This window comes from Mizuhopecten yessoensis, unplaced genomic scaffold (genome assembly GCF_002113885.1).
Source record: "Mizuhopecten yessoensis strain PY_sf001 unplaced genomic scaffold, ASM211388v2 scaffold716333, whole genome shotgun sequence".
Classification (NCBI taxonomy): domain Eukaryota; kingdom Metazoa; phylum Mollusca; class Bivalvia; order Pectinida; family Pectinidae; genus Mizuhopecten; species Mizuhopecten yessoensis.
Genome location: NW_018480064.1, coordinates 111,721 through 135,593, shown reverse-complemented (window position 1 = coordinate 135,593; position 23,873 = coordinate 111,721). Strand labels below are relative to the sequence as shown.

The following is a 23,873-nucleotide window of genomic DNA, read 5'->3' as shown; positions in this document are numbered from 1 at the left end:
AACATCTACATTTTATGTGAGAAGGGAGTTAACTCCTACTAAATGTATGGAGATGCTGGGCCACATCTGATAGCTATTATCGCGGAGTTGCTCACTTGATCCTTTTCTGAACCCAAAACTCCCCATTTGTATAAATACGCACAAGTAAGATCCAAGGATATGACGTCTTTTATTATCAAAACATTTACAATTTTAAGGTAATATATTTGTAGTTTTAAAGTAAAATGTAAAAGTTATGCCTTTGCCAACAGGCCAAATATTGGTTGAGTTGGAGGTTATATATATTTATGGTCAGTTATATTTCTGTTGGTTTCACCCTGTCCATCTGTGGGGTCACTGGTTTCTAGACCATAACTAAGGTAAGTTTTACCGGCTCATTAAGACACATTACCCTACAAGGTATGGCGTTCAAGCTTCAACATCAAGCTCACTAGCATCTTATACTAAAATTCATTCCAGGTCACTCTTAGCACAATTTGACTTAGAAATACTACCAAATAGGGGGCTGAAAATCCTAATACACCCATTCGTTTTGGTTTTAAAGGTCAAATATCAAGGCCAATGTTGCTACTATAAAATAAATTTTAGACTATAAGCTGTGTAATTTTTGACATTTTCAAAAACTGGGTGCTTGCTGAAGGCTTGCATTTCTAACTTGAGTAGTTTCCACTGTTTGTATTTATGCTGAACAGTGACCTTTGGGTGTGGCCCTAATTGTTTGAGGGATTTAAAAAAAGATTTCTCTACTTTGTTGAGGCATAATGAATCTTTTTTTAAATATTTTGAGAAGCCAAAAATGTGCAAAATGTTGAATAGGCTGACTGATAACAGACGACAGGCACTGCAGCCTAGCATAATGAGCTGCCCTGACCTCGTGGGCCAAGCCACCTTATCAGGATAATGGGATGCCCTGACCTTGTGGGTATAGCCACTTTATCAGGATAATGGGCGGCCCTGACCTCGTGGGCTAAGCCCCCTTATCAGGAAAATGGGCTGCCCTGACCTTGAGGGTCTAGCCACCTTATCGGGATAATGGGCTGCCCTAACCTCGTGGGCCAAGGCACCTTATCAGGATAATGCGCTGCCCTGACCTTGTGGGACTAGCCACCTAATCAGGATAATGGGCTGCCCTAACCTCGTGGGCCAAGGCACCTTATCAGGATAATTGGCTGCCCTGACCTTGTGGGACTAGCCACCTAATCAGGATAATGGGCTGACCTGACCTTCTGGGTCTAGCCACCTTATAAGGATAATGGGCTGCCCGGACCTTGTGGGTCTAGCCCCCTTATCAGGATAATGGGCGGCCCTGACCTCGTGGGCCGAGCCACCTTATCAGGATAATCGGCTGCCCTGACCTCGTTGGCCAAGCCACCTTATCTGGATAATGGGCTGCCCTGTCCCCGTGGGTCTAGCCGCCTTATCCGGATAATGGGCTGCCCTGAACTCTTGGGCCAAGCCACCTTATCTGGATAATGGGCTGCCCTGTCCTTGTGGGTCTAGCCTCCTTATCAGGATAATGGTCTGCCCTGACCTCGTGGGCTAAGCCCCCTTATCAGGAAAATGGGCTGCCCTGACCTGGTGGGTCTAGCCACCTTATCGGGATAATGGGCTGCCCTGAACTTGTGGGTCTAGCCACATTATCAGGATAATGAGCTGCCTTGACCTCGTGGGCCAAGCCGCCTTAACAGGATAATGGGCTGCCCGGACCTTGTGGGTCTAGCCGCCTTATCCGGATAATGGGCTGCCCTGAACTCTTGGGCCAAGCCACCTTATTAGGATAATGGGCTGCCCGGACCTTGTGGGTCTAGCCCCCTTATCAGGATAATGGTCTGCCCTGACCTCGTGGTCCAAGCCACCTTATCAGGAAAATGGGCTGCCCTGACCTTGGGGGTCTAGCCACCTTATCGGGATAATGGGCTGCCCTGTCCCCGTGGGTCTAGCCGCCTTATCCGGATAATGGGCTGCCCTGACCCCGTGGGCCAAGCCACCTTATAAGGATAATGGGCTGCCCGGACCTTGTGGGTCTAGCCGCCTTATCCGGATAATGGGCTGCCCTGACCTTGAGGGTCTAGCCACCTTATCAGGATAATGAGCTGGGAAAGAGAGCAAGGTCCTCCAGAAACAAAATTGAATCATAATTCAATTGATTCGAACAATTTATTAGTTGTCCAATGATATATAATATAATAATGATCACAAATTCAGCCTTTTCTCATCATCTCTTCTTCCTGTAATAGAAAAAACAATTTACTTACTTATAAGTAGGAAGGGGAAGATTTGTATTGATAAATTGATTAAGCATGAAAACATAATCATGACAACACACAAAATCTGCACCACAGAACACACTGACACAGCACGTGTCTGCGAACACAACGACAGAATAAACACTTATGATCACAATAACACACCACAATTCAGAGAACACAATGACACACTTCATACCACTGAACACAGTGAATCAACACACTACTGTGAACACAACACACTACTATGAACACAACACACTACTATGAACACAACACACATCTGTGAACACAACACACATCTGTGAACACAACACACGACTGTGAACACAACACACGTCTGTGAACAGAACACACTACTATGAACACAACAAACTACTATGAACACAACACACTACTCTGAACACAACACACTACTATGAACACAACACACATCTGTGAACACATAAGAGTTATTTATGGTAGCAGCATTCGACTTGGTCCGATTTTCTATCGATCTGATATAATATCAGACATACTTGTTCTCAAAACATTTTGGCAAAATGCGTTACTTGAGTTTGAAGTTACAATGGGTAAGTGTTGTGAATTTGTCCTGTCAAAATTGATATCAGGAGGTGATTTTGGGTGGCGATATAAGATTATACTGTATACAGAAATAATGTCCTACAAAAGTCTTTCAAAGTAACAGCTGAAGGTAGATTATATTATTCATTAATTTGTATCAACTTACTTTTTACCAAAACTGTTTTTCTGATTACCCATTGACCTTTTTTTCATGCCCATCTCTTTCCTTTCTTGGTATGAGGGACTGAAAAAGAAAACTCATTATATTTCAGAAAGGAAAAGTCATGAGTTATAAACACAATGACAGAAAATGATTAATGATATAATACATTTGTAGGTATCTTGTATTTAGGGGATAGTATGTTGTTTTTCGTGTCTATACTGGCGATTAGAACATGAAATTTAGTTTGTACTCGAGACCAATAGGTCGAGAGTTTAAACCAAATTTCATGTTCTAATCGCCAGGATAGACACGAAAAACAACATACTATCCCCATTCTAACACACCTTAACAATTAAACTACGCTTATGTGTTTAGCAACATTGTATTTCATTGCTACAAGTACATAGTAAAGTACTCTGTGACCTGAACTGGCGACGTGTCATTCTGCAGCGGACTGACCAATCAGAAAGAAGCTTACAAAAGTTGGTCATTTGGCCCCGCCCATACTGGGGAGCACTCGATCTGTATGTTGACGAGGCGGAATATTTGAATTGTTCGTGAATGTCCTTTTACCAAAGTTTATATGACACATTTGGATTAATAATGATCAAATTCTTACATTTTCATGTCAGTATCCATGCCAATCTGTGCGTATCGACCAAAATAGGTAATTTGCTTAGATTTGTGAAGAGTTTTATTAAAATTTTCATACAACACATGTGAAATGTTGTATTTGATTTCGGATCTAACTAGATACCTTCACACGGATGGAACGAACGTTTCAGTAATAAATGGAGGTAAGAACAAGGAATGTTTACTTTTTACATTTTAATTTATTCAACAATTACATTTCATCGGTCGGTCCTTTCTGTTCTGTTGTCTGCTATCCTTATCAGTGGGATTTCGCTAAGAGGCGAGCTTGATGCCATATTGTTTTGGTTAGAAACAGGGCGTTGCTTAAGTGCGATGGGAGGAGCTTAACATGATTGATCATGATTCTATCGCAGATTAGAACATGGTCCGTATCCAATCGAAACACGCGTTGCAAACAAATCGTGTTCGAATATTTGATAAATCAGCAATATTTATCAATGAATTCACATACTACCAGCAAAATTATAATTCATTTTGAATCAAATAACAGTATAATGTACAGAACCAGCATTACACCCTGGTTTTAACTACAGGCTAATGAGGGTGGGAGTCAATGTTGCCATCCCTCACTAGTACTACAAACTTACCCGGCCCTGAACTTCTTAACAGCAGATTTGCCAGTGTCTGTGAGTTCCCGATCGAAGGCCGACTTCCTTTTCTGTCCTTTATTTTTCTTCTTAGATTGACCTTGCAGCAAGAAGTGACATACAAATGTGAATTTTCTGGTTATAACAATATTTTTTACCAATACAATTTTGTCTATTATCTTTTTATTAATAGGGAGTACTGTGTATCACTTTTTTATTTACTGTTTTCCTCTTTATTCATGAGGTGGTAATGTCCCTTTGTTATAATAGAGTGTATGTCAATACTGCAAGCAAAATACAAACAAATGAATTGCTAAAATTTAATCGGAACAAATTCATGAAATTTTTACCAAGAGATAAAGACCCATTATCAATGATCATATTAAAAAAATATTCTATCCAACTGTTCATGGTAAAAAAAAATCTTTGAGAGAAAAAGTCTACCGGTACATGAAACCTAAATGTAGCTGCATCAGCAATAAATTCTTAGACTTTCTCTTGGCGTGACCCACTTCATTTGGTCCTGGGTTTTGGGAATGCTAACAAACTTATATTCAATCTTCTTACTTCTTATCTCCTATTACTCTACTAGCTGAGCAGTCTCACGATTATTTGAGATGCTATTTTAAATTTAATATTTCACTATTTACAACAGCTATTATAGATAGAGAAATTTATCGAATGTGATCGATGTTTTCCATGGACAATTTGTAATCTAAATACAGTTAAGAAAAACCTTGCACATCACTGAACCTCTTACAGTACAGCAGTAACTGAATATGTTTCCCACTGCACATCACTGAACCCCTTACAGTACAGCAGTAACTGGATATGTTTCCCACTGCACATCACTGAACCCCTTACAGGACAGCAGTAACTGAATATGTTTCCCACTGCACATAACTGAACCCCTTACAGTACAGCAGTAACTGAGTATGTTTCCCACTGCACATCACTGAACCCCTCACAGTACAGCAGTAACTGAATATGTTTCCCACTGCATATCACTGAACCCCTTACAGTACAGCAGTAACGGAATATGTTTCCCACTGCACATCACTGAACCTCTTACAGTACAGCAGTAACTCAATATGTTTCCCACTGCACATCACTGAACCCCTCACAGTACAGCAGTAACTGAATATGTTTCCCACGGCACATCACTGACCCCCTCCCAGTACAGCAGTAACTGAATATGTTTCCCACTACACATCACTGAACCCCTTACAGTACAGCAGTAACTGAGTATGTTTCCCACTGCACATCACTGAACCCCTTACGGTACAGCAGTAACTGAATATGTTTCCCACTGCATATCACTGAACCCCTTACAGCACAGCAGTAACTGAATATGTTCCCACTGCACATCACTGAACCCCTTACAGGACAGCAGTAACTGAATATGTTTCCCACTGCATATCACTGACCCCCTTACAGTACAGCAGTAACTGAATATGTTCCCACTGCACATCACTGAACCCCTTACAGGACAGCAGTAACTGAATATGTTTCCCACTGCATATCACTGAACCCCTTACAGTACAGCAGTAACTGGATATGATTACCACTGCACATCACTGAACCCCTTACAGTACAGTAGTAACTGAATATGTTTCCCACTGCACATCACTGACAGTAACTGAATATGTTTCCCACTGCACATCTCTGAACCCCTTACAGTACAGCAGTAACTGAACATGTTTCCCACTGCATATCACTGAACCCCTTACAGCACAGCAGTAACTGAATATGTTTCCCACTGCATATCACTGAACCCCTTACAGTACAGCAGTAACTGGATATGATTCCCACTGCACATCACTGATCCCCTTGCAGTACAGCAGTAACTGAATATGATTCCCACTGCACATCACTGAACCCTTCCCAGTACAGCAGTACAAACAAATTGTGCTGTGAAACAAGGTGAGAATTGTAAGATAAGGTTAGGTTTCCTCTTGACAAATGTGAAACCTAATTAGGTGATAAATTTGACAGTTGGTGCCTCTACCTGATGTTTCGTCGTCGTCGTAGTGGACTCTCAGTTTCTGCGGCCTGAATGATTTTTTAATAGATTTGGTGGAGAAGAGCTGTGACTTTGAAATCTCGTGGAGTACTCTGTCCTCAGACTGTTGACAAAAATGTATTTAACAAGTCAGGAAAATTTGAAACACATAAAGTTTGGAGATTACTGGCAAATCTTTTAATAATTCTAATCAAATATTCTTTGGATGAATCAATTTATAGAACTGATTGCACACTTCAAAATAACATTAGGTTATAAAGCCAGAAACATAAAATTTGTAAAACCTAAGTGTCTCAGTAAATAACTGGTAACGAATGCTCATAAGTTACTTTGTGGAATTCCCATTCTCTAACAAAGCAGCTCCATTCCAGTTATATCTTTACTCGGTACAAATAACAACTTACTGTCTTCTTTTCCTTTGCCATCTTTTTGTTAGTTCCAGTTCCAGAAAATTTTCCTAGTCTTAAAGTCTCTACAAATTAACAATTGACAAAACATGAAACTCCCCGGCTTGCGCATGGTAGATATGTACGTGTGGTAAGGGATGATTACAAGCATGGTAATATTACAATATTGAAAATAAAATAACCTGTGTCACCTGGGTAACAAAGATAAACCTGTGATGTGTCACCTGGGTAACAAAGATACACTTGTGATGTGTCACCTGGATAACAAAGATAAACCTGTGATGTGTCACCTGGGTAACAAGATAAACCTGTGATGTGTCACCTGGGTAACAAAGATACACCTGTGTTGTGTCACCTGGGTAACAAAGATACACCTGTGATTTGTCACCTGGGTAACAAAGATACACCTGTGATGTGTCACCTGGGTAACAAAGATAAATCTGGAGACTCTCCACACCATTTGATTAATTATATAATACTTATGAGCTTGGGAACATTACACAAAGTAAACGTATAAGGGGTTGGTCAGTTAAGGAGATGCTCTTTTATAAATCCCCCCACCCGTACCGGCAAATAATTATATCCTTGGGATCACTTTACGACTATAATTTGAATTTTATCTTTGCTTTGTTATAAATTCTTTGAATGGTATAATAGTATGTATTTGACAAAAAGAAACAGAAACGATTATAGCCACTTTGTGGTGTGTAAGTAAATTTTTTCACATTCCTGATTTTATAAAAGTTGTGAAAATCCAGATTCCATCCCTCTAACAATTATCTTAGACTCTACAACAAATAAATTATCAATTTTAAGTGTCTTCCTACCCCTCATATTTCCATTTCTGGAATACCTTTATGAATAAAGAAAGGCAATAGATATATGTATGTAAAGACACTATGATTATTTTTGAGAACTGAGTCCTACCCAGATTTGTTAATACAATTCAATCATTATTTTAATACTGATACTTTACACAGATAACTACATTTTAATTATAATTCAGATTCTGTAAACATGCTGTTCTAAAATGTATAAAACTATTACCATTAAATCCAGGAAACAAGGGATACTTTTTACAAGTTTTGGGTGTACACTTGTACTGATAAACACTAGTACCTGGTTAATCTAAATTCTACAAACTAGGTACACTAGGCTTACTGCAGGTAAAATACAGTAATTGAAGCTTAATTCATTCAGCCATGCTACCTTTTTCATCTTTACGCTCCTTATGCGTCTGGAACCAGCCCCTTTTAGGGGCCGCCTCCCCCTCCGCATTGATGAGGTTCTGTGCCTTGTTCATGTGGTTTTCTGTGGCCCTAAGTTCGCGCTCTTCCTTCTCTTGTTCCTCTATCTTGGCAACCTCCTTCTCAAGGCGCCCTATTCGGTCCCGGTACTTGGTGATTACCTCTGTAAGAAGATCAATGTTTATAATAGGACTGAGAGGGTCTTGAACGAGAAGTCAAATTCAATATAACAACAATTTTGAGTGAAAAAAACCCCCAGGTAATGTAAAATACACAACAGTACCTAATACTGGTGTATATATAATAATATTGACAATGCAAAGTTTTCTGTGAATTGTGTAAAAACTCAATTAATTCAAGGTCAATAGGTTCTGTGACCTTGAACATCCTCTGACCCCAAACACGTACAACTAGTATAAGTCCAATCAATATTACATCCAATCATTGTTCAATACCTTGAGGAACTATCCGGGTCTTCAGTGGAGCTTTGGCCTGTTTGACAATTTCCTTGAGTACCTTTCTCTCCTGTTCACCAACCAATGTCACAGATCTATACAGAGACAATTGTGTAGTAAAAATTACCTTCACCGTCTAGCTTGATGAACTGTATAGCACTTTAATTAGTAGGGACAAACTTTCATGATTTTACTTCTGGAATAAATAAGCTGCATTTAACTCATTCACCCCTGGAATTTTATAATAAACTATTTCATCCTTTGATTTGGAGGAGTTCAAATGTGTCTTCAGGGGTAAATGAGTTAAAATTCATGCCACACCATTCATGATCAATAGTTTTACTAGCTCTCACTCAGAAGGAAAAAAAACCATTTGTGGAGTTTCACATTTATTGTTCCAGGTTGGAATACAAGTGAAAACAAAACTTTGTAAAATATATACACTGTTACATTTTGTTGATGATCCTGCTGTGTAAAATTGAAATAATATATAATGAAATTTATTTATGTGAAGTTTTCCATTTATATTCGATTTCAGTGATACCTGTGTTAATATTTGCTGCAGGCCAGTACATGTGATCTTCACTCATTTAAGTTATACATATACCTAGCTGTACCTATGTTTGCAGGTTCTACTGTAACCATGAAGATATGACTGATTTAAGTTCTACGCTTAACGTAATGTAGACTTACCTGCCCTTACGTCCTGCACGAGCTGTTCTTCCCACTCGGTGAACGTAATGCTTGGTCGTGTTTGGCATCGTAAAATTTATCACCTGATCAGAAATAAGAAATGACATTGATTTTATAAAGCTGTTCATCATGGACCTCAATTAAAATATTGTCTATAAAAGCAGGGATTTATCAATGTCTACTGGTAATTTCTGCTGCATTTTATCTTTCACATTTCTGCCCTTTGAGGGTGAACTATTATGAGGGAATATCAGTACACAATATATCATAGATTGTAAAAAGAACATAAAGGGCAATATTAATACAGGGTATTAATGGATTTTATTGCTATTGGGCAACTATTTGATTGGCCAAACATTTCATGGTATAGTTTTATACACATAGCAGATAAAAAACAGGTATCATTTCGATACAGCTTAAAGGACTATGTATGGTTTGGGCCTTTTTTGGCCCCCAAATCCATCAAAATTAAAAATCTGCAATAGAACTTTGAAACGAATGTTTCTTTAATTTGGAATACTTCCCCAGTACTATTGTGTAAATATTTATTTGTGTTTTCAATTTTGGCTGCCATGGTAACGAGGTCATATTTGCATAAATTATTGAAATTTGATTATTCAGTCAATTTTGACTGGTTTTCACCTAGTTTTTCTCTTAGCTACCATAGAGCGCACTCTTGAACAAACTTTATATTTCTCCTAAAGATGTATTACAGGTGCCTACACATTATCTTTTGATATTAAGTTTGTTCAAGCATGCGTTCTATAGTTTCTAGGAGAAAACCTATGCAAAATATCCCAATATTCACTGAATATTCAAATTTTTCTAATTTATGCAAATTTGAACTTGTTACCATGGCAACAATAATTAGAAATATAAATAAATATTTTCATAATAGTATTTAGGAAGTATTCGAAATTAAAGAAACAGTCATTTCAAAGTTCATTTAAAGGTTTTGAATTTTGATGCATTTGGGGGCCAAAACAGTCCCAAACCATACATAGTCCTTTTATTTTAATAATAGAAATGGGATACAATAGTACACATACTTTAAGTATCCATAAACACAGTAATCCTAAAGTGTTCAGACTTTTATAAAGATGTCTACCGGTAGTACAATGTACTCACAGTTTTCACGCCCTGTATGTCCAGACCTCTGGCTGCTAAATCTGTAGCCAACAAAACATCCACCTCACCAGCCTTGAACTTTTTAAGAGTCTCCAATCGCTATTTCACAAAAATAAAAAGTAGTAGTGGTATTATGTAGGCCTTGGTACATATTCCGTTATATAATGACTTGCTGATTGCAAAACAATTTTAATACAAAACCTCCATTATTAATAGGTAATATTAAGGTATTACATGAATTATTATAGGGATAATTAGGTACCACTAAGTACGTTTACAGTATTCGGTTTTAATACCTTCTCGGGATCCAAAAAATATTTGTTCAAGTAATCTAGAATAATAATGGTTCCAGTAATCTAGTCTTTTGATTATCAAACAACTATGCACACCTGTAATCTCATTAACTTACCTGTGCCTGTGAGAGATTGCCGTGTAACTCGCCTACATTCACCCCTAGCAGTCCAAGTATTATGTGCATACGATGTGCCTGTTTCTTTGTCTGTATGAACACAATACACTGGTCACGAAATGTTCGGCTCACCAGGGCTACAACAGAGATTTGTGACAAAGTGAGTAGACTTAAGACAGACTTTTGCTTAGCGTTGGTATATGTCCATGAGATTGCACCTGTTATAAGTGTCGTTAGACATGTACTACATTCTATGCCTGGATACAAAACAAATCTGCTTCAAATTAGTTGATGTATCATATATCAGTGCCTTAACATTTACAATAAACACACAGATAACTATCACCTGTTTTTTACTATATGTAAATAACCTCACTAATACATGTAGCATGACAGGAAAAGTTAGACGACACAATTGTCAGCCTTACTGTGGGCACAAGTTAGACGACACAATTGTCAGCCTTACTGTGGGCACAAGCTAGACGACACAATTGTCAGCCTTACTATGGGCACAAGCTAGACAACACAATTGTCAGCCTTACTGTGGGCACAAGTTAGGCGACACAATTGTCAGCCTTACTGTGGGCACAAGCTAGACGACACAGTTGTCAGCCTTACTGTGGGCACAAGCTAGACGACAAAATAGTCAGCCTTACTGTGGGCACAAGCTAAGTGCCAAACTACTTTTATTAGTCACTTTGTTATAGAATTCATTTCACTGGTGCATGGGGAGGTGAACCTTACCTTTACAAATTCAGAAAGGATAACATACGGAAATTACAAACAGGTTACCACATCAAACAGTCAATATCGATGTACTAAAGAAATGATAGTTAGCGACTAACTAAATTCTATTGACATTTGACACAGACAAACAATGATTCAAACAACTGGTATTTTTATCATAATTATGCAGCATAAAATCACACATTGTTACAAAACGTTTTCTTTTCTGAACAAACCACTGTTAGAATACTGATGTAAGGGCAGATAGCCAGTTATCTCCCCTGTCTAGATGGAGACTGTTAAACCTACCTGCTACAATGGCCTCACGGTCACCCTCCCTGTTGGGGCGTATCCTTACAAACTCCTGACGCAGACCAAGAGCTACATCTGTACTTTCATTCACAAAGATTTTGACAGGATTCCTCAGAGAAACAGCAGCCAGGTCTTTTACCTAACAATCAACATCAACATCCTCACAATTTTAACATATTGTTTTCTGCATTTACTCATGTCATGTTTTCAATGATTTTGTTCTCCTATGAAGTATTCTGGGCCATTCAAATTTTAAAGAAATTTTGACATGAAAATTTGTAACATTGTAGTATTACTTTTTATGATCTTAGTATGCATTCCAGTAAAAATGTGTTTTTAAACTGATTGCTAGATTATGATGGAGGTCACACGAAAGTACTTACTGACAAAGGTTTATACTGTATTAACAGTGATGGAGGTCACAAGAACGTGCGTACTGACGAAGGTTTATACTGTATAAACAGTGATGGAGGTCAAAAGAAAGTGCTTACTGACAAAGGTTTATACTGTATAAACAGTGATGGAGGTCACAAGAACGTGCTTACTGACAAAGGTTTATACTGTGAAAACAGTGATGGAGGTCACAAGAACGTGCTTACTGACAAAGGTTTATACTGTATAAATAGTGATGGAGGTCACAAGGAAGTGCTTACTCACAAAGGTTTATACTGTATAAACAGTGATGGAGGTCACAAGAACGTGCTTACTGACAAAGGTTTATACTGTATAAATAGTGATGGAGGTCACAAGGAAGTGCTTACTGACAAAGGTTTATACTGTATAAACAGTGATGGAGGTCACAAGAACGTGCGCACTGACAAAGGTTTATACTGTATAAACAGTGATGGAGGTCACAAGAAAGTGCTTACTGACAAAGGTTTATACTGTATAAACAGTGATGGTGGTCACAAGGAAATGCTTACAGACAAAGATTTATACTGTATAAATAGTGATGGAGGTCACAAGGAAGTGCTTACTGACAAAGATTTATACTGTATAAACAGTGCTGGAGGTCACAAGAAAGTGCTTACAGACAAAGGTTTATACTGTGAAAACAGTGATGCAGGTCACAAGAACGTGCTTACTGACAAAGGGGTATACTGTATAAAGAGTGCTGTAGGTCACAAGAAAGTGCTTATTGACAAAGGTTTATACTGGGAAAACAGTGATGGAGGGCACAAGAAAGAGCTTACTGACAAAGGTTTATACTGTATAAAAAGTGATGGAGGTCTCAAGAAAGTGCTTACTGACAAAGGGTTATACTGTATAAACAGCGATGGAGGTCACAAGAAAGTGCTTACTGACAAAGGTTTATACTGTATAAAGAGTGCTGGAGGTCACAAGAAAGTGCTTACTGACAAAGATTTATACTGTATAAACAGTGATGGAGGTCACAAGAAAGTGCTTACTGACAAAGATTTATACTGTATAAACAGTGATGGAGGTCACAAGAAAGTGCTTACTGACAAAGGTTTATACTGTATAAACAGTGATGGAGGTCACAAGAAAGTGCTTACAGACAAAGATTTATACTGTATAAACAGTGATGGAGGTCACAAGAAAGTGCTTACTGACAAAGGTTTATACTGTATAAACAGTGATGGAGGTCATAAGGAAGTGCTTACTGACAAAATTTATACTGTATAAACAGTGATGGAGGTCATAAGGAAGTGCTTACTGACAAAGATTTATACTGTATAAACAGTGATGGAGGTCACAAGGAAGTGCTTACTGACAAAGATTTATACTGTATAAACAGTGATGGAGGTCACAAGGAAGTGCTTACTGACAAAGATTTATACTGTATAAACAGTGATGGAGGTCACAAGGAAGTGCTTACTGACAAAGATTTATACTGTATAAACAGTGATGGAGGTCACAAGGAAGTGCTTACTGACAAAGATTTATACTGTATAAACAGTGATGGAGGTCACAAGGAAGTGCTTACTGACAAAGGTTTATGCTGTATAAACAGTGATGGAGGTCACAAGGAAGTGCTTACTGACAAAGGTTTATACTGTATAAACAGTGATGGAGGTCAAAAGAAAGTGCTTACAGACAAATTTATAATGATAATTTTTTTTATGAAACAGACACTTTTAAAGATAATTCCATTATGTGATCATGGTGACCTTGACTGGTATTTAAGCCAGAACTATTACTTAATGTGACATTGACCTTACCTCTTCTGTCATGGTAGCTGAAAACAACATTGTTTGTCTCGTACGTGAACACTGTCGGATAACTTCTTTCATCTGCTCCGCAAAATATTCATCCAGCATTCTAAAACACCACAGCATAACTTCATTGACCAGGCATCAAGTTGTTATAAATCCACTTCAGGATATTAGTGGTTATTGTGACATGCTTATGTTACCAACAGAGATACACACTAAGAAATATGTAAGACAAATTGTTGAACAGATAGAACCTACTTTTATGAAGTTTGTTGATGAAACATTTGAATGGTACAGAAGAGTCATTTATATCACCAAAGTAATTATATACATTGTATTAAAATTCCAGTTAAATGGTTTAAAGGTAGATAACTCCACCACCAATCACATGCATATGTAAGGTAGCATGCATTGACCTTGTTTTTTGAAAGTATGCGAGTTGTGTAGCCAAGTATTTATTAGCCCTATGTGTTCACCTGTCTGCCTCGTCAAGGACTAGGATCTCTATACCGTGGAGACCAAAGCTGGGCGAGTTCTGTAGATGGTCGAGGAGTCGTCCAGGTGTGGCTATGACAATGTCTGGATTCAGTCTTAGTGCTGCCTCCTGTGCCTTCAGGTCCAACCCACCTGTATAAAGGTAATCACATGTCCATTACCGCACCATCCAGGTAAGTAACTTAACTAGCAATACGTTGTTCAGACAAGCGTTATGTGTGGAAATATAATAATAATAATAATAATATAGCATTTGATATAGCACCCTATCTAGCTAACATAAGCCACTCTAAAGCGCTTTAAAGTACATAGATATACAATTAATACATTTAGCATATACATTAATCTATTCAATTTTGAGGAATTCGCAGGAGCTGCCTTATCAGGCGCTAACTACTAGTCCTATGCCACCTGGCTGATATCTCCCTATGTGTGTATGCCTGCATGTGTGCTGGAGATGTAATGCGTTCTGTTTGTAGTGGGATCGTGCTTCAAACGGTATCATTTATAATGCCACATCACTTGAACGCTACAGCACAGATACCCCATCATCTACCCCTGATCAATTTATTCTCCACCTGGGTCGTTGGAGTTGTGGGCAGGAGAAAAACACTTTCTCTGAATATCCATGCGTACGATGACTTCGGGGATCGAACCCCGGGCCGCCTGCTTCGAAGGCCAGATTGTTAACCACTCGACCAATCCGCCCATATCCGATAGTTTTACCTGCTATTCAAATATTTTTTACTACAACATTAACCAAATTAATAGTATTCTGGTACGCTGGGAATACCAATACAGTGTACTAGAAAACCCATCAGATCTGCTTTCTGCTACTTGGTCTAGGTATATCAAATTTGTTTACCATCAATGTTTTCAATCATGATTCAATATGCTTTTCTAATTTCAAAGTCAAATCATTTATAAAATCATGCTTTAATAAAGGAATTCAGAATAACAGGTTCTTTACTGCGTAATATTTCCTGGTAATGAACTGGAACATGCATTAAAGTCTGGGAAACTTGATAATGATTCTAAATCCGTGTGAAATACAAGGTATTCTCCTGAAATGCTAACCCCTTGCAAAATTATCCCTGAACTGATATATATCACTTTCAACAACTGCAACCTTTCATAGTGACTTAATTAGTAAAATGTGCACAAGTCAACAATACTATTATCTTAATGAATCAGAGAAGAGTTATTTCCCCTTTTAGTAAAAGTTACCTGTTGATGAAGTCAAGCTCAAGACATCCCCTTCTTAAGAACAGAACCCTAAGACAGTTAGTCCATCATAACTTACCCCAATGAAGGGGATCTGTGTAACATGTAGGGGAGGGAGGGGAAGGGGGAAATAAATCATTAGACATGAAAGGGGATGGTCAATCATTAGAGACATTTTCAAAATTTAGTACTTACCTGTGGATAGTGTGATTTGTATGTGTGTGTACCGGGCCAGTTGCTTGGCAACAGTGAACACCTGGATAGCCAGTTCTCGTGTGGGGACTATGACGATAACACGTGTCACGGCGTCCTGCTTCGGTTTGTACAACAGTCGTTCCAGGATTGGCAGCATAAATGCCACAGTTTTACCTAAAACCAGGACAAATCCCAGTTCATATTTGAAATAATTTTTCATAATTCTGACATCTTTTTATTATATAAACACATCTTATAAAGACTGCATTTGAAAGAAACTCAATAGGGCGGTAGGAATATGATGTTTAGACTAGTAGACTAGAAAATATAAGTAGTCGTATGCTTTAAATATTCAACTGAAATTAAAGATTTATGTAACTTTTGGGGGGGGGGAGGAGGAGGGGGGGCAACTCATGCATTTATGAAAAAAAAAAGGAAAAAGTATCAGATTGATATCCTGTTTGCAATTTCATAACCACATTTAGAGAATAGATTACAACATATGTTTTCTATGTAATGCTTTCTGGCATATTGATGTGGGGTGTCTGTAAAATTTCAATAGTGTAGATACTCACCAGATCCAGTAACAGCACAAGCACACAGGTCCTTGCCCAGCAGTGCCACAGGTATTGTGGCTCCCTGAATGGGTGTCGGCTTCTCAAAGTTCATGGCGGCCAGCCCCTGTGAGATTAATGTGTATATCTTACTCAGGATTCTCCTCAGAAAGTTATCAGATAATCTGCTTCCTGATTCTTAGGGGATGACCTGACAAGGACTACAGTGTTATAGTGTTATGGTATTTTGGTTACCAGGTAACTTGCACTGTCAGCTTCTAAATGTTTGGGAGGGAAATCAAGGCCTGAATGTATACATTGTTCTCTAACCCTGGACAGGTGTATCCACACTTTTACCAGTGTGAGATTTCCTTGTCTCACCCTAGGGTTCAGACGGGGGCATTCCCCTATCAACAATACAATGACGTCACGTCAACAATCCATCAACGTCACGTCAACCCTGAATTTAGCCTGTGACGTTATCATTACAGCGTTTTATAAAAAGACTAAATTTTATTAAAAAAGTTACCTTCATCAGTGGCCTGGAAATATTCATATCATGGAAGCTGACACGGTCGTCAAATGTATCAATACATTCTGAAAACTCAATCTTTTCCTGTTCCTGTAGGTAATAAACAGAGTTACGATACAGTGAAGATATAGAAATGATTTTTATAAATAGACAATGTGATGCTTATAGTATCATAGCCTGTTCCTGTAGGTAATAAACAGAGTTACGATACAGTGAAGATATAGAAATGATTTTTATAAATAGACAATGTGATAATTACAGTATCAAAGCCTTTGATCATTGTGTAGTTAACGAGAGAAATATTTGTTTGAACTAACTGCTAACTTTACAGTTAGTGATCAGACCCAAACTTTATTTAGCTACTGTAGCCGCAGAAAGAATCTTTAAGGAGATATTACATATACTTCATTTGAAAAAGCTCACCTCTTCACTTTCATCATCTTGCTTCTTTTTCCGTTGTTTCTTTTTCCTTTTCTCTTTTGTTCTGACAGTATCTAAGAAATAACAACAGATTAACAAAATCACACACCCAGGAATACTATACATCTTAATTCTTCCCTTTAAATTTCAAAAACAAATCTCAATCAGTATTTTCAATACCTGTAAGCTAATCTTGACAAAAATGTGTGTGTAGTTTGGTCCTACATGAAATTTCATTAAATCTGGTTCTCCAGTTTACTAAATATCAACCTAATTTCCATAATTTTTAATAAATGTTACACAATCTAGTTCTCAAAGAAAAGCTGAAATCAATCCCACACAAATCAGTCTCTCAAACACTGTGAAATCAAGTACAGTGTGATAGTACTATATCCAGCGGTTTTTCTATCTAAATTTTACAACAGCCTGTTCCTACATGAACTGGGAAAATATTGGATTACTTGGAAGATATTCCTCCTTTTTTCTCTCCATTCTAAGGAAATAAAGCACCTTTTTGATACGGGAGGCAGCCTGTATTTGGCTGTAAAACAAGGCAAAAAAAATCACTGATATTATGTACCACTGTAACAATATCTGATACTAATCGCTAGTAATTACCTGTCATCATTTCCTCATCAGAGGAGATATCCTCTTCCATCTCCTCATCTTCACTCTCAACATCTTCATCTTTGTTCTGAAACGCAAGAAACAAATACTAAATTAAGGTATTTCTAACACTTTTGATACAGTTGGACAGCCATGGTAATTTCCTTTTTTTATTCACCTCAGTGGTCATGTTCATTCTATTATCTTATCAAAATAAGAAAAAACGTTGCAAGGAATCTCAATTAATTTACAGGTTTGTCTCATAATCCTATGTATAACTAAATCACTTGCTTGGGACTCAAAAAGGGTAGAAAGATATCCCTCTTTTTTAAAGTTCAAGCATTTTGGTTTAAAAGTTGATTACAACAATAATTTTTACACTTTATCATTTAAACAAGAAGCCTAGAAGGGCCTGTATTGCTACATAGAGTTGTTGGCCAAATATTGTGAAGTTATTAGGTGTGATTGGATATTCAGAAGCGGATGAAGGTTAAAAGTTATTTGACCCCTGTGATCTTAAAAGTAGATCAAGGTCATTTTCATTCTCCAATTTTGTTGGGCTCCGTCATAGGATGCTACTGGCCAAATATTATGACTCTAGGTCTTACAGATCTTCAGAAGAAGCCATTTGAAGGTTTAGACCTATTTGACCCTTGTGACCTTGAAAGTAGGTCAAGGTAATTTTCATTCGCAAACTTTGTCGGATTCCATCCCAGGATGTTACTGGCGTAATATCATGACTAGGACTTTTGGATTCAGAAGAAGTTGTTTAAACAAAAAGTTGACAAACGACGGACGCCGCGCCATGGCATAAGCTCCCATGCCCTAAAAATACTAAGGAGTCAAACTCAAAGCTGGTTATTATGCTGTCATTTTTCTGACTAAATTAATTATCTCTTTGGGAGCTGGCATGACGAGCATCTCAACATTATTGACCAAAATATACAATAGATAGGTGACTTGGTCATTACCTGTGATTTATACATCCTTTAGTTTTCTTTTAAGTTTTTCTAGCTTGATTTGCTAGATGCTAACAACAATTTCAATAAATTTGGTCCATGCATGGAGTTTATTTAATTCATTATACATATATATATATATAAAGCTTTTGTTTTCTATCCATAGTTTTGATCTCTATGTTTTTCAAACCATCCTGATATCATGTTTTTACAAGGCTATACATACTTTTGTGATGTTTCCTTATTTCAAAATATTTCATTTACAATGCTATAATATAACAAATGGTACAGAGTTGAGAATATATTAATAAAAGGATAGTGTTTTCCTGTGATGTTTTCCATTATGTGGACCTAAATGCTGAAGATTCTATAATCACAAGTATTAAAACATTTATCTTAGATACCAAAACCTCTGTGAACCAAAATGACTAAAACCCCGTCTTTTCTGACACTTCTTTGGTTAACACTCAGGAATGACAGTATGACATATTAGACAAAGACTGGTGATGTCAGTTTTCTCCAACAAGATTACTCACTTCCCTCTTTATCTTCTTTCGTGCCTTTGCAATTTTTTCATCTAAGGATGTTTCATCTTGTCTTTTTTGCTGAATTTTTAAGCCATAATCTACACTAAATGCTGCATGCAAATCCTTTTCATTGGCAAAGACAAAACTTGTATTGAATTCTTCCGTTTGCTTCTTGTTCTTTTTCTTCTTCTTTGCAATTTTAACAGCATCCTAAAAATGAAAAATGAAAAAGTCTTGTAAACAGTGATAAGAAACATCTCGTCTGAGGAAAATTAGATGTGTTCTCTGATCTTTTGCACATCATTTTATCCATACCACAAGTCTGCGGACTTGTTATGGTAGGAAATGTAAAGGCTTTTTTAACATCAGCAGGGGGCTCTCAGAATATGAGGGGGAAAAGTCAGCTCTTCTTGTTTTATTTAAATGCCTGTAGAAAAACATTTTTCTTAACTATAACCTTTTTATGAAATTGGAATAAAATAGAAACAAAAAATGGTAAAAGTAAATTTTTAATGTAACTTTTACATGTTATCAAAACAAGAGGCCCAGAGGGCCTGTATCGCTCACCTGAATACCAAAGCAATCATGGCAAAATATTCTCCGAATGAGATCAAGGGAATATGCCAGACCCCAAGGCCAATCCTTGTAGCATATCTGTATTAGATTCTTCATGCCCAGCAATTTTATGTATGGTTATGGGGTGGGGATCTCAACTGTTTCCAAGCTTTGACTCAGAAACTAGGTCCCTAGGGTTGTGGCCAGACCCCAGGATCAATTCTAATATCGTGACTGCATTTGTCTCTTTTTGCCCAGCATTTGTATATATAGTTTTGGGGTGGGGATCTCAACCATTTCAAAGTTATGACCCAGGGGTTAAGTCTGCAAGGGTGGGGCAGACCCTGGGGTCAATTCTAATATCATGACTGCATTCGTCTTTTTATGCCCAACAATTGTATATATAGTTTTGGGGTGGGGATCTAAACCATTTCGAAGTTATGACCCAGGGGTTAAGTCTCCAAGGGTGGGGCAGTCCCCAAGGCCATCCTGGAAGCATATGTGCAATCATCTCTTTATACTCAGCAATTGTATATACCGTTATAGGGTGGGGCTCTCAACTGTTTCCAAGCTATGACTAACAAATTAGGTCCCTAGGGTTTCGGTCAGACCCCAGGGTCTATTCTGATATCATGACTGCATTCGTCTTTTTATGCCCAGCATTTATATATATAGTTTTGGGGTGGGGATCTCAACAGTTTTAAAGTTATGGCCCAGGGACTATGTCTCCAAGGGTGGGGCCAGACCCTATAGCCATCCTGGAAGCAAATGTGCATTCTTCTCTTTATACTCAGCAATTGTATACCATGGTTATATGGTGGGGATCTCAACCATTTCCAAGTAATACACTTTTTTTGGCTCAACCCCTTAGCCCGGGGGGTCAGCCCCACCATTTTTACAATTTTGAATCCCTGCGACCTAGGGATGCTTCCGACCAAATATGATCAATATCCATGGTAATGTTCTACAGTAGAAGTCGTTTATAGCAATATAGCCAAATTGCTCCCTTTTTGGCCCCGCCCTCAGCCCCACCATTTGTATAATTTTGAATCCCCACCACCTAGGGATGCTTCCAGTCAAATATGGTTGATATCCATGGCATAGTTCCAGAGAAGAAGTCGCTTAAAGCAATATAGCCAAATTGACTCCTTTTGGCCCCGCCCTTCAGCCCCCTGGGGGGTCAGCCCAACCATTTGTACAATTTTGAATCACCACCACCAAGGGATGCTTCTAGTCAAATATGGTTGATATCCATGGCATAGTTCTACAGAAGAAGTCGTTTGTAGCAATATAGCCAAATTGCCCCCTTTTTGCCCCGCCCCTCAGCCCCCTGGGGGGTCAGCCCAACCATTTGTACAATTTTGAATCCCCACCACCTAGGGATGCTTCCAGTCAAATATGGTTGATATCCATGGCATAGTTCTACAGAAGTCGTTTGTAGTAATATAGCCAAATTGCCACCTTTTTGCCCCGCCCCTCAGCCCCCTGGGGGGTCAGCAACACCATTTGTACAATTTTGAATCCCCACCACCTAGGGATGCTTCCAGTCAAATTTAGTTGAATTCCAATCAGTGGTTAAGAAGAAGAAGTCGTTTAAAGAAATTGTTGACGTACGCACGGACGACGGACGCAACGGTATGGCATAAGCTCACCTTGGTCCTTCGGACCAGGTGAGCTAATAATGTGACTGCGACACATTTTGGTTGGTCCTCCAATATGTAATTCTGTAACTGTTGACTGTAGTGATGCTATTGCTGCAGGTTTTTAACTGGTTGGGCACAACGGCGCATATGGGTAATAATCCTGCATTTTGGTACCATTTACCAATTTCAGTAACAATTTTATATACTGAAATGGGGAATAAAGTGAAAAAAACCACACAAAGTTCTTTTAAACACTTGAACTTAATAGACTTGGAACAAAACAAAAAGGCGTTTTTCTTTCAACTGGAAGAATTGCATCTATTTTTGGTACTTTCCCACATGCAAATAGTTTATTTTTGCATTTGTATTATGTTTCATGACTGAATAAATGCGACTTGGACAAACAACTCCAAAAAGTTAAGAGTAAAGTGATTTTGGCTATTTTTAGTAACAAATCCATACCCCTATTATTGGCGTATACTAGGCGAGTTTGCGTATTATACGTAAGTTAGTGGTTTTCCAGGACCTTATAACTGATTTTTGACACATTTATTTTGTTGACACATTTATTTATTTATAAATATTTTTGCAAAAAGTGATCCAATTTTGGTACTGATCCGATTTGGGTACTGATACGATTGGGTACTGATCCGATTTGGGTAGCGATTTGGGTACTGATCCGATTTTGGGTACCGATCCGATTTGGGTACTGTCAGATCCGATGTTAAACAATTACAATGTCAAGCACATTGCTGTTGTACTTTTCCTCTTGTTTTTTGGCAATTTCAACCTTAAGGAAACTGGTCAATCAAAGTTAATGAAATCATTATTTTTTATTCCATCTGAACAAATTGGTAAGATCCCATACAGTAGCGTTCACAAAAAAGTATAGTAGTATCCGTCAAAATAGGTTACTGGTGAACATAAACAGATCGCCATGTAGGCCACGTGGGTGTGTATAATTTATTTGTTCGTCGTAAATCTCCCTTGTGTATGCAAAAAACCCTTATAAGAAATAGCAATGATATAACTCGCCCATACCTCATCGTCGCTATCGCTGCTCTCCACAGCCAAATCGACGGTATCGTCGTCGTTGATCGTACCAATCAAGCCTAACTCATTTAAGACGGCCATCTTTAAAATCGTGTTAAACTAAATACCGCGCGGTAAATTCAGGGGAACCTGGGAGTAGGCCAAGGGCGTGTTCAAAACCCGGAATGCACTCAGGCGTGGAGATTTTTTTTGTTGATTTATTGTATATATTAGGCTGTATCTCCCTTAATACGTCTTGGATTTTTATTCAGAGACCAGTCTAGGAAAGATAATTTTATACCCGTCAAAATGATATAAGTTATGCGTACCATTATTCAATATTGGAAGTGAAAGTGGTGGCCGGAATGAACCACTATGAAATAAAAATGGCAATATTTTCAACTGTTTTCGTTCTAATAAATACTCATATCTCAAAAAGTACTGAACCGATTTTTGTTCGGAGACCACTCTGGTCAAGGGAATTTTGCACTTGTTGATATGATACCACATCTTTCATATTAATCGCAAAAGTGGTGGCCGGAATGAATCGAAATCGTTTGAAAAATGACGAAAAAAGTCTAACTTTCTCGTAGCTTTCTGTCTTTTTTTTACCCATTACTCGTTAATCGCAGAACCGATTTTTGTTCGGTGACCACTCTAAGCAAGATTATTTTATAATTTATAAGCTGATATAACTTTTATTAATATACATTACAAACTCGATGCAAAAGTGGTGGCCGGAATGAACTACTATGACGATCCACGCTATCACATTTGCTAAAACAACACGCCACCGGTGAATAGCGACCGGTGTATAGACTTCATGTAATGGGTAATTCACACCTTTAGCTTCTAGTGGTCGATGACTGTTTACTAAAAAGACAATTGTATACTAATTATACAATAATTATATTATGATCCAAATATAAATTATCCTGTTGAGCTTGCGGATTAGGAGGAGTTTAAGTGATGGGCGATCACATTATGGTTATATGAAAATGCCTAGTGCTTGTCAGTGAATCAATTCAAGAAACTAACGCAGTTCAATCTAGGGAATCTAAACAGGTAGATATATCTGACGATCTCCAAACCGAAAATCAACAACAATCAACTGATACTATTCAAGTAGCAGATACACCAGACTTTTTCGAAAATAAGTGTCAACCATCAAACAAAAATCTGTCCCAAATTTGCTTAGCTAAATTAGTTTTGGAAAATAATGGCATAACTTTTGTTGAAGATCAAAAAGCTTTTATCATATGTGGGAACAATGGCACTAAATATGCAGTCACTTTATATCCAAAGGAAACTTGTCAATGCCCGTCTACGGGAACTTGTTA

At 38.0% G+C, this 23,873-nt stretch overlaps 1 protein-coding gene across 1 annotated transcript; it reads right to left on the bottom strand.

Annotated features, from left to right (window-relative positions):
• Window positions 1-2,143: 2,143 nt before the first annotated feature.
• Window positions 2,144-22,660, bottom strand: LOC110443242 (probable ATP-dependent RNA helicase DDX27). Its single transcript, XM_021487330.1, has 20 exons — window positions 22,543-22,660; window positions 19,313-19,513; window positions 17,830-17,905; window positions 17,215-17,285; window positions 16,789-16,881; window positions 16,281-16,386; window positions 15,706-15,879; window positions 14,268-14,418; window positions 13,798-13,897; window positions 11,612-11,753; window positions 10,577-10,713; window positions 10,168-10,266; window positions 9,040-9,122; window positions 8,347-8,441; window positions 7,854-8,054; window positions 6,642-6,709; window positions 6,223-6,340; window positions 4,215-4,314; window positions 2,977-3,054; window positions 2,144-2,228 (listed from the first exon to the last, which is right to left on the bottom strand). The coding sequence occupies exons 1-20, from the start codon at window positions 22,633-22,635 to the stop codon at window positions 2,216-2,218; spliced, it is 2,199 nt and encodes a 732-aa protein (XP_021343005.1). The 5' UTR covers window positions 22,636-22,660; the 3' UTR covers window positions 2,144-2,215.
• Between the last annotated feature and the right edge of the window lie 1,213 nt (window positions 22,661-23,873).

Excerpts from the sequence above, each read along its gene's own strand:
- LOC110443242 (XM_021487330.1), bottom strand. The coding sequence starts at position 22,635 with ATGGCCGTCTTAAATGAGTTAGGCTTGATTGGTACGATCAACGACGAC. Across the intron at positions 16,882-17,214 it reads AAGATGATGAAAGTGAAGAG|GAACAGGAAAAGATTGAGTT; the intron begins GTGAGCTTTTTC and ends TATTACCTACAG. Across the intron at positions 10,267-10,576 it reads GCAATCTCTCACAGGCACAG|CGATTGGAGACTCTTAAAAA; the intron begins GTAAGTTAATGA and ends TTTGTGAAATAG.